Source organism: Trachypithecus francoisi, unplaced genomic scaffold, assembly GCF_009764315.1.
Source record: "Trachypithecus francoisi isolate TF-2019V2 unplaced genomic scaffold, Tfra_2.0 Lachesis_group20, whole genome shotgun sequence".
Taxonomy (NCBI): Eukaryota; Metazoa; Chordata; class Mammalia; order Primates; family Cercopithecidae; genus Trachypithecus; species Trachypithecus francoisi.
The window spans coordinates 9549183-9562066 of NW_022681466.1; the positions used below are offsets into that span (position 1 = coordinate 9549183).

Consider the following 12884-nt stretch of genomic DNA (forward strand, 5'->3'; position numbering starts at 1 on the left):
TCAGGGTGAAGGTGGGCACAGGCACAGATGGGTGCAGGGTGCAGCAAGTCCTGGCTTTGCCTGTGACGGCCTCGACTTTCCATGCCCTTGACAGATGGGGAGACTGAGGCCGTGGCTGTGTCCCCCTCTGAGAGTTGGAGCGGGACTGGGCCCGAATTCGACCCCAGCAGGATTCTCTCTCATTTCTGAGCCCGGGAGGCGGCAAAGCGGCAGACCCGGGCAAGTGGACTCTAGGGCTGCAGGAACCCAGGCCCCCACGCCGGCGCAGAGGGGAAGGACGGGCCCGCCCCCAGCCCAGAGTGCACAGAGGCCAGGGCCAAGGCCTTGCGGCTCATCCACCTCCGGCTTCATATCCCCCCCACGGGCAGCCAGGCGCCCCAGCCTCCACCCACGCCTGCCGAGATGCTGCCGCCGCGATCGGTGCCATCGGAGCGGGCCCCTGGGGTGCCGGAGCCCGAGGAGCTGTGGGAGGCAGAGATGGAGCGGCTGCGCTGCTCCGGGACGCCCGTGCGCGGGCTGCCCTATGCCATGATGGACAAGCGCCTCATCTGGTGGGTGCCACGCGGGCGCCGGACGGTGGGTGGGGGGGTGCTGCGAGGCTGCCCCGTCGGAGGGGGTGGGAACACCCCGTCTGCCTGGCCCAGGTGGGCAGGGCGGGTGACTCAGGGGCGCCCCTGTCACCACCCCCGTCCAGGCAGCTGCGGGAGCCCGCGGGGGTGCAGACCTTGCGCTGGCAGAGGTGGCAGCGCCGGCGGCAGACGGTGGAAAGGCGCCTGCGGGAGGCAGCGCAGAGGCTGGCCCGGGGCCTTGGGCTCTGGGAGGCGGCGCTCTACGAGATCGGGGGTAGGACCCGCGCGAACCGCGCCTCCCCTTGCCCTCTCTGGAGCCCCACTGCCCAAATCGGAAAAAGGAGGGTGGCATCATCCCACCTGCCTTCGCCCGGGTCCCCCGACCAATCAGCCCCTCCCCCCCCCCCCCTCCGCCCGCGGGCACCGCAAACCTCGAGCCCCGCAGCGCCCCCAGGTGACTGTCAGCAGTACCTCCGGACTCGGGCGGGCACCCACCCCGTCCGGTGGGCCCGCCCGTGGATTCTCAGCCCGGCCCCAGCCTCCCTGACCCACCCTGCTCTCTCCCTGCAGGCCTCTTCGGCACCGGAATCCGGTCCTACTTCACCTTCCTCCGCTTCCTGCTGCTACTCAACCTGCTGAGCCTGCTGCTCACCACGAGCTTCGTGCTGCTGCCCCTGGCCTGGCTCCGCCCCCCTGACCCAGGCCCCGCCCTGAACTTGAGTGAGTGCGCGACCCACCAGGGGAAGTGCTCCAGTGCCCACTTGCGCCATGAGGGGCTGGCCCAGGGCCTAGAGCGTGGGGACAACCCTGGGTGTGGTCCTGCCTTGCCGGCCCCGGGGTCTCTCCCTGACCCCACCTTGTGTGGGGCACACCTCTGACACACCCTCAACCCCCTGCTCAGGCCTCCCCAGGGTTGGGGGTTACCGAGCAGTAGCCACAGAACCTCATCTATGCCTTGGGGAATCCCTCTCTATTGACCTCCTTCCTTCTCAACAGCCCTCCAGTGCCCTGGCAGCCGCCAGTCCCAGCCTGGCGTTTTGAGGTTCCACAATCAACTTTGGCATGTTTTAACTGGCAGGGTGAGTGAGGTCTGTCCTGGCTATGGTCCAGAGTCTGGGAGACCCAGGGAACTGGCTTCAGGGGCCACAAGTCTAAGAGGATCTATACTCCTCCAGGGACATTTGGGCTCCTCAGGGGATGGCCTTACCTAGACAGACTGGCCTGGCCAGTGGTGGGGTTAGAGAGAGGCTCAGGCCACTGTGCCCAACATAGACTCATGGACACCTGCCCGTGGTCCTCGGAGCCCAGCTGGTGTAGGAGGTGCCAGGGACAAAAGGGGAAAAGGGCCCCGGCCTCCAGGAGCAGCACTTCCCCACCCTCATCCTGGGAAGCCATGGAGTGGTTACCAGTGGGGGCTCCGGGGTTCCAGTCCTGGCTCTATTTCTCAAAGCCCTGTGACCTTGGGCAAGTTGCCGTACCTCTGTGGGCCTCTGTAAGATGGGACACTCCCTACCTGATGAGGGGATTGCACAGGGGCTAGCGAGATCATCTATGGAAAGCACTTGAGCTGAGCCTGGCGCTCACCCGGGCTGGGTATCTCCGTCGCTGTCCCCAGGCCTTCACCAACACCTATCTCTTCTATGGTGCGTACCGAGTGGGGCCTGAGAGCAGCTCGGTGTACAGCATCCACCTGGCCTACCTCCTCAGCCCGCTGGCCTGCCTGCTCCTCTGCTTCTGTGGGACTCTGCAGCGGTGAGAGCGAAGCCCATGCCTTCAACCCTTCCTGGGGGAATCTTCCCTGATCCCCTTTCCTTGGCAGGGTACTCTCCCACTGGCAGGAACGCCCATGGCCCCGCACAGCAGGCTCCTGGGTGCTTCCTCAGCCCAGGCTCTGGCCGCAGACCTTAGGAACAGGGCCACTGCCCCCCTACCCCTACCCCTCACTCACCAGGACCTGCACCTGGGGCTGCAGGCGCCCTCCCCACCACAGGCCCAGAGCCAAGCCAAGGCCAAGGCTGAGGCTGGATGGTAGAGGTGCCCCTCCTCCAGCAGCCGCTGGTCTCCTGCCCCGCAGGATGGTAAAGGGGCTGCCACAGAAGACTTTGCTGGGTCAGGGCTATCAGGCACCTCTCAGCGCCAAGGTCTTCTCCTCCTGGGACTTCTGCATCCGGGTGCAGGAAGCGGCCATCATCAAGAAGCATGAGATCAGCAACGAGTTCAAGGTGTGTGTGCGAGCGAGTGTGTGAGATCCACGAGCTGCAGGTGTGTGTATGTGAGCGAGTGCGTGAGCTCTACGAGCTGCAGGTGTGTGTGCGAGCGAGTGCGTGAGATCCACGAGCTGCAGGTGTGTATGAGCGAGTGCGTGAGCTCTACGAGCTGCAGGTGTGTGTGCGAGCGAGTGCGTGAGATCCACGAGCTGCAGGTGTGTGTGAGCAAGTGTGAGCTCCACGAGCTGCAGGTGTGTGTGTGAGCGAGTGCGTGAGATCCATGAGTTGCAGGTGTGTGAGCGAGTGTGAGCTCCATGAGCTCCAGGTGTGTGCAAGCAAGTGCGACTGTCCCAGTGTGTGTGAGCATGTGTGGGAGCCTGTGGGAGCGTGACAGAGAGCGTGTGAATGTGTGTGCGTGTGAGGGCACATGTGACTGAATGGGTGATGGTGAGCACTCCTGTGAATGTGTGAATCAGGGTGTCTCTGGGAACGTGACAGTGTGAGAGTTCCTGACGGTGTATGTGAGTGTGAACGGTTGTGACGGCATGTGAGAGCGTTTCCTGCACCCTTTCCCCCCACGCCCACCCCGCCTGCAGCTGCCCCTGTCCCCACGCTTCCTGGCAGGTGGAGCTGGAGGAGGGCCGTCGCTTCCAGCTGATGCAGCAGCAGACCCAGGCCCAGAGGGCCTGCCACCTGCTCTCCTACCTGCGGGTCAACATACTCATCGGGCTCCTGGTGGTTGGGGCCATCAGCGCCATCTTCTGGGCAACCAAGTACTCACAGGACAACAAGGAGGTGCTAGGCAACTGCATTCATTTAATCCTGGCCAGAACTGCGGGGGGAGATGGGATGATCCCATTTTACAGATGAGGAAACTGAGGCACAGTGAAGTTCAATCGGTCGTGGCCACAGGTCGCAGCCAGGAAAGGCGGGCTCCCACTGGATATTCCCACCAACTGCCAGGCTGCCAGAGGGAATAGCTTACAGTCTTCCCTATTCTGGGCCTGCCCCAGAGTTACACTTTAGGAGGCCATGGGGGGCAGAGAGCCGACAGGGGCCCCCCAGCACATGGGCTCCCCTGACCTGCCTTTTCCTGCAGGAGTCCCTGTTTCTGCTGCTCCAGTACCTGCCCCCTGGGGTCATCGCCCTGGTCAACTTCCTGGGTCCCCTGCTGTTCACATTCCTGGTCCAGCTGGAGAACTACCCTCCCAACACAGAGGTCAATCTCACGCTGATCTGGTGAGCGCCACCCTTGGTGGGGACAAGTCTGCATCCTGTTGCTCTGTTTTGGTTGTCACCTGGCACCTGGGGTCCCCAGCTGAGAGGCTTCCCTGTTCACTAGTGGCCCAAGAGAAGGCAGATAGACACCTCACAGCACACGACCTCATTGCCCCAGGTCTAAGGCTTTCCAGTCCCCCACCTCTGAAGGAAGTTGCCAGTCTGGACCAAGCTCTGGCCGTTCAGTGGAGTGAGGGACTGTGGCCAGGGGCGTTGGGAATGGGCTTTGCACACAGGAAAACCAGCAACACGGGACATGCAGAGCTTCTACACCCCGAGGCTTTACTCCCCTTACCTGGACAACCCTCACGTGACCCATGGAGTCCAGACCATCCTCATCCCCCTTTGAGGGATGAGGAAACTGAGGTTCACATGGGTGAAGCACCCAGCCAAAGTCAAGCGCATTGTGCCTACCAGGTGCAAGTTCAAAAGCAAGCCCTCGACCTCCTGGGCTCAAGCGATCCTCCCGCCAGAGCAGCTGGGACCACCCCCCCAGGCTCTGCCACCTTCTGCCTTAGTACTTAGGTCCTGTCTAGACCCCATACTTCTCCACCCTTCACTCAGCCACAGAAATTCTGTTGTAAAGCCCACCTGAGCTCCCACTGGCTTCTCTCCCTCCCACCACCCTCACCCATCACTTGCCCTGTTTTTCCCTCTGCTTCCTCAAAGTCAGCTGTGTTTGGTTTGCTTTGAAACTTTATTGTTGAGGCCCAGCGTGGTAGTTCACACCTGTAATCCCAACACTGTGGGAGGCCATGCAGGTGGATCACCTAAGGTCAGGAGTTCGAGACCAGCCTGGCCAACATGATGAAACCCTGTCTCTACTAAAAATACAAAAATCAGCCAGGTGTGGTGGCACACACCTGTAATCCCAGCTACTCAGGAGGCTGAGGCAGGAGAATCACTTGAACCTGGGAGGCAGACATTGCAGTAGAGTGCACCACTGCACTCCAGCCTGGGTGACAGAATATGACCCTGTCTCAAAAAAAAAAAACCTAAAAATTCAAAGTGTTCAACAAGGTGGAGATTTTAAAAATAAGCCCTTGGACTGAGCTCAGTGGCTCACGCCTATAATCCCAACACTTTGGGAAGTCGAGGTGGGAGGATTGCTTGAACCCAGGAGTTCAAGACCAGCCTGGCCAACAAAGCAAGACCCCGTCTCTACAAAAAATTTAAAAGTTAGCGGACCTTGGTGGTGCACGCCTGTAGTCCCAGTTGCTTGGGTGGCTGAGGCAGTAGGATGGCTTGAGCCCAGGAGTTTGAAGACACAGTGAGCTGTGATCCCACTACAGCACTCCAGCCCTGGCGACAGAGTGAGACCCTGTCTCTAAGTTAAAAAGCTCTCACCAGCTGGGTGCAGTGGCTCATGCCTATAGTCCTAGCACTTTAGGAGGCCGAGGCAGGCAGATTACCTGAGGCTGGGAGTTCAAGACCAGCCTGGCCAACATGGTGAAACCCCATCTCTACTGAAAATACAAAAAATTAGCCGGGTGCAGTGGCGCGCACCTGTAATCCCAGCTACTTGGGAGGCTAAGGCAGGAGAATCGCTTGAACCTGGGAGGCAGAGGTTGCAGTGAGACGAGATCGTGCTGCTACACTGCAGCCTGGGCTACAGAGTTAGACTTCATCTCAAAAAACAAACAAACAAACAAAAAAGCTCTCACCTACCCCTAGCTCCCCCAACAGGAGAACCACTGTTCCCAGCCACTCTCTAGCCCTGTATCAGCAGTGGGAATGTTCCCTCAGAGATAACACGTGGCCAGGCACAGTGACTCACACCTGTAAGGTCAACACTTTGGAAGGCCAAGATGGGAGAATCACAGGAGTTTGAGATCAGCCTGGGCAACATGGCAAGAGCCCGTCTCTACAAAAGCTACAAAAAAATTAGTTGGGCATGTTGCCACACCATCCTAGCTACTAGAGAAGCTGAGGCGGGAGGATCACTTAAGCCCAGGAGGTCAAGGCTACAGGGAGCTGTGATCCCGTCACTGCACGCCAGCCTAGGCAATGGAGTGAGACCCTATCTCCAAAAAAAAAAAAAAAAAAAAAAGGCAAAAACAGATAACGTGCATGCGATGATGTTTCGTTTAGACGATCTCACCTATTTGGTCTGGTCATGCGTTGTGCAGTACGTATGTGTGGCACGTGTTTATGACATGCAAGCTCGTGTCGGTGGGCTTCGATGTCCACAGGCGGCAGAGGAAAGGAGGAGCTCGCCTGCAGTCAGGAGCCTGAAAAGGCCACAGGCTTCTCCACCGCAGGGCTTGCTGCATGTGCCTCTCCACACCGGGTGTGGGGGAACGTGGCTGGACTGTGCAGTGTTTCTCAAACTGATTTAAAAACAGAACCCTTGGCTGGGCACGGTGGCCCACACCTGTAATCCCAACACTTTGGGAGGCCAAGGCGGGTGGATCACCTGAGGTCAGGAGTTTGAGAACTGCCTGGCCAACATGGCGAAACATGTTTCTACTAAAAATACAAAATTTAGTCAGAAATCGCTTGAACCTAGGAGGCAGAGGTGGCAGTGAGCCGAGGTCACACCACTGAACTCCTGCCTGGGTGACAGAGTAAGATTCGGTCTCAAACAAAACCCCACAGAACCCTTTTTCCCATGAATCACCTGGAGACTCAGACTCTGAGAATACACTTTGGACCACGTTGCCACAGACAGAGCAGGTTGGAAGGAGACTGGGCCCAGGAAACAACATGATCCCACTCAAGACATCAGCCACACCTGTAGCCTGGGGGGAGCCCGGTGCCTGTGTGCCTGGGCCTCTCCACCTGACAAGGTCCCTACCCCCAGGTGCGTGGTGCTGAAGCTGGCCAGCTTGGGGATGTTCTCCTTCTCCCTGGGTCAGACCATACTGTGCATTGGCCGAGACAAGACCAGCTGTGAGTCCTACGGCTACAACGCTTGTGACTATCAGGTGGCTGGCAGCCCGGCGGAGCCTGTCTCTCCCTTCCTTCTCCCCAAAAGCTCCCCTCAAACTGTGCAGAGCCCTGTTCCTGCCCCTTTAGTCACCTTTGAGAGAAGCTGTGAGCAGGACTGCCTGCACCATGGCACACCTCCAGGGGGTGCCACTGCTGCCACATGGTGTAGCATGGCTGTCCTGCTCTAATCCCATCCTCAAGGCCTGGGTTTCAACCTAACGATTCTATCAGACACCAGGCAAGGCACCTGTACCACAGAGACCCCCCACAGGAGGCTAAGGGAAGGGAGGGCCGGGGGGCCGTGAGTGGTGACAGGTCCCCTTCCCCTGCACCCCAGTGCTGGGAGAACTCCGTGGGGGAGGAGCTGTACAAGCTGAGTATCTTCAACTTCCTCCTCACTGTGGCCTTCGCCTTCCTGGTCACCCTGCCTCGGAGGTGAGCCCTGGGGTGACGCCTCCAGAAGGGTGGGGGTGCCACGGGCATGTTGGGGGTGGCCAGTGGCTACAGCCAAGGGTGAGCGGGTCCAGTATGGAGCCTGGGATTGAGTGGCAGGCTGTGGCTATGGCCAATACGGCCCACGCATCTGTCTGGAGTGGTGGGTACCTGGACCCTCCCATCCCTGCAGGCTGCTGGTGGACCGGTTCTCAGGCCGGTTCTGGGCCTGGCTGGAACGAGAGGAGTTCCTGGTCCCCAAGAATGTGCTGGACATCGTGGCGGGGCAGACAGTCACCTGGATGGGCCTCTTCTACTGCCCCCTGCTGCCCCTGCTGAATAGCGTCTTCCTCTTCCTCACCTTCTACATCAAGAAGGTGTCAGCTCATGGCTGGGGGGTATGGGGTTCGTGCCTTTGGGTGGATGCCTTGAGCAGGGCTCGCCTCCTGCCCCCTTTCCTGGGTGTCAGCCTCCTGGGGTCTGCATAACTCTCTGATTCCTTGTTGCTGTTGCTTGCTCCCCCAGTACACCCTCCTGAAGAACTCCAGGGCATCTTCGAGGCCCTTCCGCGCCTCCAGCTCCACCTTCTTCTTCCAGCTGGTGCTCCTCCTGGGCCTGCTTCTGGCTGCAGTGCCCCTGGGCTATGTGGTTAGCAGGTGAGGGGAAGAGGAGGGGGGCACCCAGAGGATGGCAGGGGTAGCTCCTCACCCAGGACCCTGATGCCAGCCCGCCTTGGCCATCTCTCTCCAGCATCCACTCCTCCTGGGACTGCGGCCTCTTCACCAACTATTCAGCCCCCTGGCAAGTGGTCCCGGAGCTGGTGGCCCTTGGGCTCCCACCCATTGGCCAGCGTGCCCTCCACTACCTGGGCTCCCACGCCTTCAGCTTCCCCCTCCTCATCATGCTCAGGTGCTCAGGGCAGCAGGGGCCATGGGAGGGGGCACCTGGAGGGAGAGGTCCTTCCTTCCATAGCGGTGGTGAGCCTGTGCACCCCCAACCAGGAGCCAGATGCAGAAAGCCAAGGGAAGCAGGGGCCCCTGAAAGGCAGGTACCTCCTGGGCCCACCCTCTGGGCTGCCATGGGGATTGCAGGATCACTGGGGAAGCAGCATGTCTGGGCAGCCGCAGCTGCTGAGCTCTTGGTATTGCTGTGCCAGAGATGAGGGGATGAGGGGCTCTTCGAGGAAGGAGAGGAAGGTCCCATTCTCAGATACAGCAGTGTGCAGTGAGAAAACCCCAGTACCGAGTATTGTAGAGATTGAGGTGGGGAGAGAGGAAGTCAGGGAGAGGTGCTTGTGGCCCCAGGGGCAACTGACCATGAATCCCCTTCCGACCCAAGCCTCGTCCTGACGGTGTGCATCTCCCAGACCCAGGCCAATGCCAGGGACATCCACAGGCTCCGGAAGCAGCTGGTGTGGGTGAGTGTCCTCGGGGCTGGCAAGGGGACAGCAGCTTCAGTGGAAACCCTTCCCTCTGTGTGGCCAAGGGCCTGGGACAGGTCTGAGTGGATCAGGCAGGTTCTTCCTACTGGAGGGCGTGGCCTCAGGCTGAGGGTAAAGATGGGGAAGGGGAGGAAGAGAACAGCTCAGGCTCCTGGTACCGGGAACCAGACCTGGTAAGACATGACTTTAGGGGCTGGGCCTCTGCCTGTAATCCCAGTGCTTTGGAGGCCCAGGCAGGAGGATCGGATCACTTGAAGCCATAAGTTCAAAACCAACCTGGGCAACAAAGCAAGACCCCGGTCTCCACCAAAAATAAGTAATTAATTTTTTAAAAAGAGAATGTGGCTGGGCTCGGTGGCTCACGCCTGTAATACCAGCACTTTGGGAGGCCGAGGCGGGCGGATCACGAGGTCAGGAGATCGAGACCATCCTGGCAAACACGATGAAACCCCGTCTCTACTAAAAATACAAAAAAAATTAGGCGAGGTGGTGGGCGCCTGTAGTCCCAGCTTCTAGGGAGGCTGAGGCAGGAGAATGGCATCAACCCAGGAGGTGGCGGAACTTGCAGTGAGCGGAGATCACGCCACTGCACTCCAGCCTGGGCGACAGAGCGAGACTCCGTCTCAAAATAAAAAAAAAAAATTATAAAAAAAAGTAGCTGGGCATGGTGGTATGCGCCTGTAATCCCAGCTATTTGGGAGGCTGAGGCAGGAGAACTGCTTGAACCCGGGAGGTGGAGGTTGCAGTAAGCCAAGATCACGCCATTGCACTCTAGCCTGGGCAATAAGAGTGGGAAAATAAAATAAAATAATAAAATAAAATAAAATGGCATGGTGGCTCACGCCTGTAATCCCAGCACTTTGGGAAGGCGAGGTGAGTGGATTGCCTGAGGTCAGCGGTTCAAGACCAGTCTGGCCAACATAGTGAAACCCTGTCTGTGCTAAAAATACAAAAAAAATTAGCTGGGCTTGGTGGCGGGTGCCTGGGGAGTCTGAGGCAGGAGAATCGCTTAAACCCAGGAGGCGGAGGGGCGGAGGTTGCAGTGAGCCGAGATCACTCCCTTGCACTCCAGCCTGGGCAACAAGAGCAAAACTCGGTCTCAAAAAAAAAAAAAAAGGGTAATATGGCTGAGTGCAGTGGCTCACGCGGAGGCGTGAAGAGTGCTTGAGTTCAGGAGTTTGAGACGAAGCTGAGCAACATAGCAAGACCTCGTCTCTACTAAAAATCAAAGAAATGAGCTGGGCATGGTGGCGCGTGCCTGTGGTAGCAGCTATTCCGGAGGCTGAGGTGGGAAGATCGCTTGAGCCTGAGAGGGTCAGGCTGCAGTGGGCTGTGGTCTTGCTACTGCACTCCTGCCTGGGCAACAGAGCGACACGCAGTTTCCAAAAACAAAAACAATTTAAAAAAAGATACGACTTTAGGCTTGGGAACAGGGGTTTAATAGAGCCGAGGGCGGAACAGTGACATGGCTAAGGCGTGGCCTCAGGGTGGGGCCTTTAACGGGGGCATGGCCTTGGGTTGCTTGGGGACGGACTCTTAGGGGGCGTGGTCTAGAGCTGCATGGGGTGGGACCCTGGTGGGGTCTCAGGGCGTGTTGGGGGTGGGGCCCTTGGAGGGCGTGGTCTCGGGCGGGGATGTGGAGGGAGTGGTATCTGGCTGCGTTATGGGCGGGACTCTTGAGGGCGTGGTCTAGGGCTGCATCAGGGCGGGACCCTGGTGGGGCGTGGCCCTGGGAGGGTGTGGTCTCGGGCGGGGCATGGCCTCTGGCTACTTTGGGTGCGGGCTGGCCCTTGGGCGGAGGAGCTGCTGCTGCTGCTGTCCTCACACCCGCTCGTGGGAAGCGGCGCCTGTCGCAACTCGCCACTTGCTCTCCTCACAGCAGGTTCAGGAGAAGTGGCACCTGGTGGAGGACCTGTCACGACTGCTGCCGGAGCCAGGCTCAAGCGACTCTCCGGGCCCCAAGTCCCCTGGCTCCCAAGCTTCGCGCCCTCGGTCCTTCTGCCCCGGATTCCCATGCCCTGGCTCCCCGGGCCCCCGGGCCCCGCCGCCGGGCCCCTCCGTTGTGGATGCCGCGGGACTGCGTTCCACTTGCCCGGGACCGCACGGTACCCCGGCCTCCGCCCGTAGATTCCGCTTCCCCAGCGTCGCAGAGCTGTAACCCCGATCCCTGCCTCCCCGGAGCCTCCCTGGGGTCCCTCCAGGCCTCCTTACTCCATCTTCCAGGCCCCTGGCGACCACCGCCCTCTTCAGTGGCTCCAGGGCCTCCCTCAGGGGTCCCCAAAGACGGACGCACACACCCTAGGGGCAGCAGGAAGAACATATGGGAATTTTCTCTTTATATTTTGATCTCATCCCTTTAAAATGTCTATTTTTTATTATGTTTTTTATAATATACATAATCTATTAGTATAGTATCTCATGAATGCAGTTTTTTTCTAGAGTGTGTTCTGACGTTTTTTAGAACCATGAGTGTAATTTATACACATACATCTATTGGGAATCCTCAGAAGTTGTTTACTGATGGAAGCACCTTCAGAAGAGTCTGGGGACCACTTCCTAAGGAAGGAAAGAGCTGGCCACAGTTAGAGCAAGCCTGCCTGGGGGGCCTGCTCTGTGTTCCAGAGCAAACTGCCTGCATCATCCCCTCCTGTTACTCTCCCTTCACCTGAGACAGTCAAGCCACAGCGTCAGCCGGGGCCGGAGCTGGGATTTGAACCCAGGCACTCAGGCTGCAGAGCCACACTGCCCCAGCGTGGGGCTTAGAGGCTGCTCCTTGCTCTGACTGAGGGGCTGCCTGAAGCCAGGTGAGAGGGTGCTGGGTCAGCTTTTCCCTAGCGAGAATCCTCTCCGTCCAGTCTTATAACTTAGCAGCCTCACGTCCACAGAGCTGCCTTGGAAAACTCAATAGAGCCCTGGCTTCCTGCACAGCCCTGTTCTCCCAGCCTGCTTCATGGCTCCCTGGTTGAGCCAAGCTTGCGGATCTGTGGCGTGAGGGTACCCGCACTGCCTGGGCCTTAGTGGTATGTACGGGCCTGCACTGTGGGCAGCAGCCAGGGGCCCCGGCAGGTGAGGCAGCTGACCACAAGGGCAGGGCTGGGTCCCCTCCCAAGGCTGTGTCTGATATTCTTGAGGCTGTTCAAGGTTCCTTTTCCAAGCCTCCTGTTCTCCCACCCCCACCCCTGCCATGCTGCAGTGACTCTAAATCTGTGGTTCTCAGCCTTGGCGAACACCTGAGTAGCTGCTACAAGCTGGCCGCAGCCCAGCAACTCTGATGTGGTTGGTCCAGCAGCCAGGGCATCGGGACTTTTCGAAGCTCCCAGGTGACTCACCGGCAGCTGGGGATGCGAAGTGTCAGGAAGGAAGGTCAGAAGTCCCAGGATGCACTTGAAAAGCCTCTAGCTCCACCAGTGACCAGCTCCTGGCCGGACTCCTGGCCTGCACTCAGCATCCGGGAGGCTCTGGCCTCTCACCCTCAGGGCTGGGGGCTTCTTCACATGGTCATCAAAGACTTGGCCAGTTCCGCCTCTCCTGCAGCCATCCTTGTCTCACCCAGCATCACACGACCCATCAGTTCACCAGCAAACACGGTGAAGTGCTGCTGGTGCTGGGCCCTGTGCTGGGGTTGAGGGTTCTCTGGCCCTCATCTGGCGATGAGAGAAAGAGGGAAATGGTGAGCTCTGTGTTCCGTCGCGGGGGAGCGACAAGTCTGGACCAGATAAAAGTGACTCATGTTGTTAATTAGCAGCTTAGGGCCAAAGGTGGCCCCTGGACCAGTGGCCTCAGCATCACCTGGGAAAAGGTTAGAAATGCACATTCCCAGGCCCACCTCAGCCTCCTGAATCAGAGCAGCCCTTTGGCAAACCGTACTGAGAACCAACCGCATACATCACCAAGCACTGTGAACAAGAAAAGCTTTGAGACCTTGAAGGAATCATCAAACTCTGGGCCTCGGTGTGCTCACCCAGGGCAAGACAAAGATGCTGTGCTCCTCCAAGTGGCCTCCAAGATTAAATGAGCAATACTTTT

General features: G+C 58.9%; 2 protein-coding genes across 6 annotated transcripts in view; one reads left to right on the forward strand and one right to left on the reverse strand.

The window, feature by feature from the left end:
* The window catches only part of TMC6 (transmembrane channel like 6), a 19439-nt gene extending 18212 nt beyond the window's left edge, over positions 1 to 1227 (reverse strand). For both annotated transcript variants that reach the window (XM_033182364.1, XM_033182354.1), the window contains exon 1: positions 1122 to 1227. The gene's annotated coding sequence lies outside the window, so the exon portion shown is untranslated. The remainder of the gene's footprint in view (positions 1 to 1121) is intronic.
* Positions 1 to 12884, forward strand: part of TMC8 (transmembrane channel like 8) — a 13352-nt gene extending 468 nt beyond the window's left edge. Inside the window, exons 2-16 of one of the 4 annotated variants that reach the window (XM_033182378.1) lie at positions 95 to 551; positions 695 to 843; positions 1140 to 1289; positions 1566 to 1648; positions 2185 to 2321; positions 2644 to 2791; positions 3401 to 3571; positions 3876 to 4015; positions 6858 to 6981; positions 7323 to 7420; positions 7611 to 7794; positions 7943 to 8073; positions 8168 to 8326; positions 8756 to 8834; positions 10738 to 12884. In XM_033182378.1, the coding sequence (XP_033038269.1) occupies positions 403 to 551; positions 695 to 843; positions 1140 to 1289; positions 1566 to 1648; positions 2185 to 2321; positions 2644 to 2791; positions 3401 to 3571; positions 3876 to 4015; positions 6858 to 6981; positions 7323 to 7420; positions 7611 to 7794; positions 7943 to 8073; positions 8168 to 8326; positions 8756 to 8834; positions 10738 to 11016 (2181 nt within the window). In that variant the 5' untranslated portion in view covers positions 95 to 402 and the 3' untranslated portion in view covers positions 11017 to 12884. The remainder of the gene's footprint in view (positions 1 to 94; positions 552 to 694; positions 844 to 1139; positions 1290 to 1565; positions 1649 to 2184; positions 2322 to 2643; positions 2792 to 3400; positions 3572 to 3875; positions 4016 to 6857; positions 6982 to 7322; positions 7421 to 7610; positions 7795 to 7942; positions 8074 to 8167; positions 8327 to 8755; positions 8835 to 10737) is intronic. The other 3 variants (XM_033182380.1, XM_033182381.1, XM_033182379.1) reach the window with 3 other exon arrangements.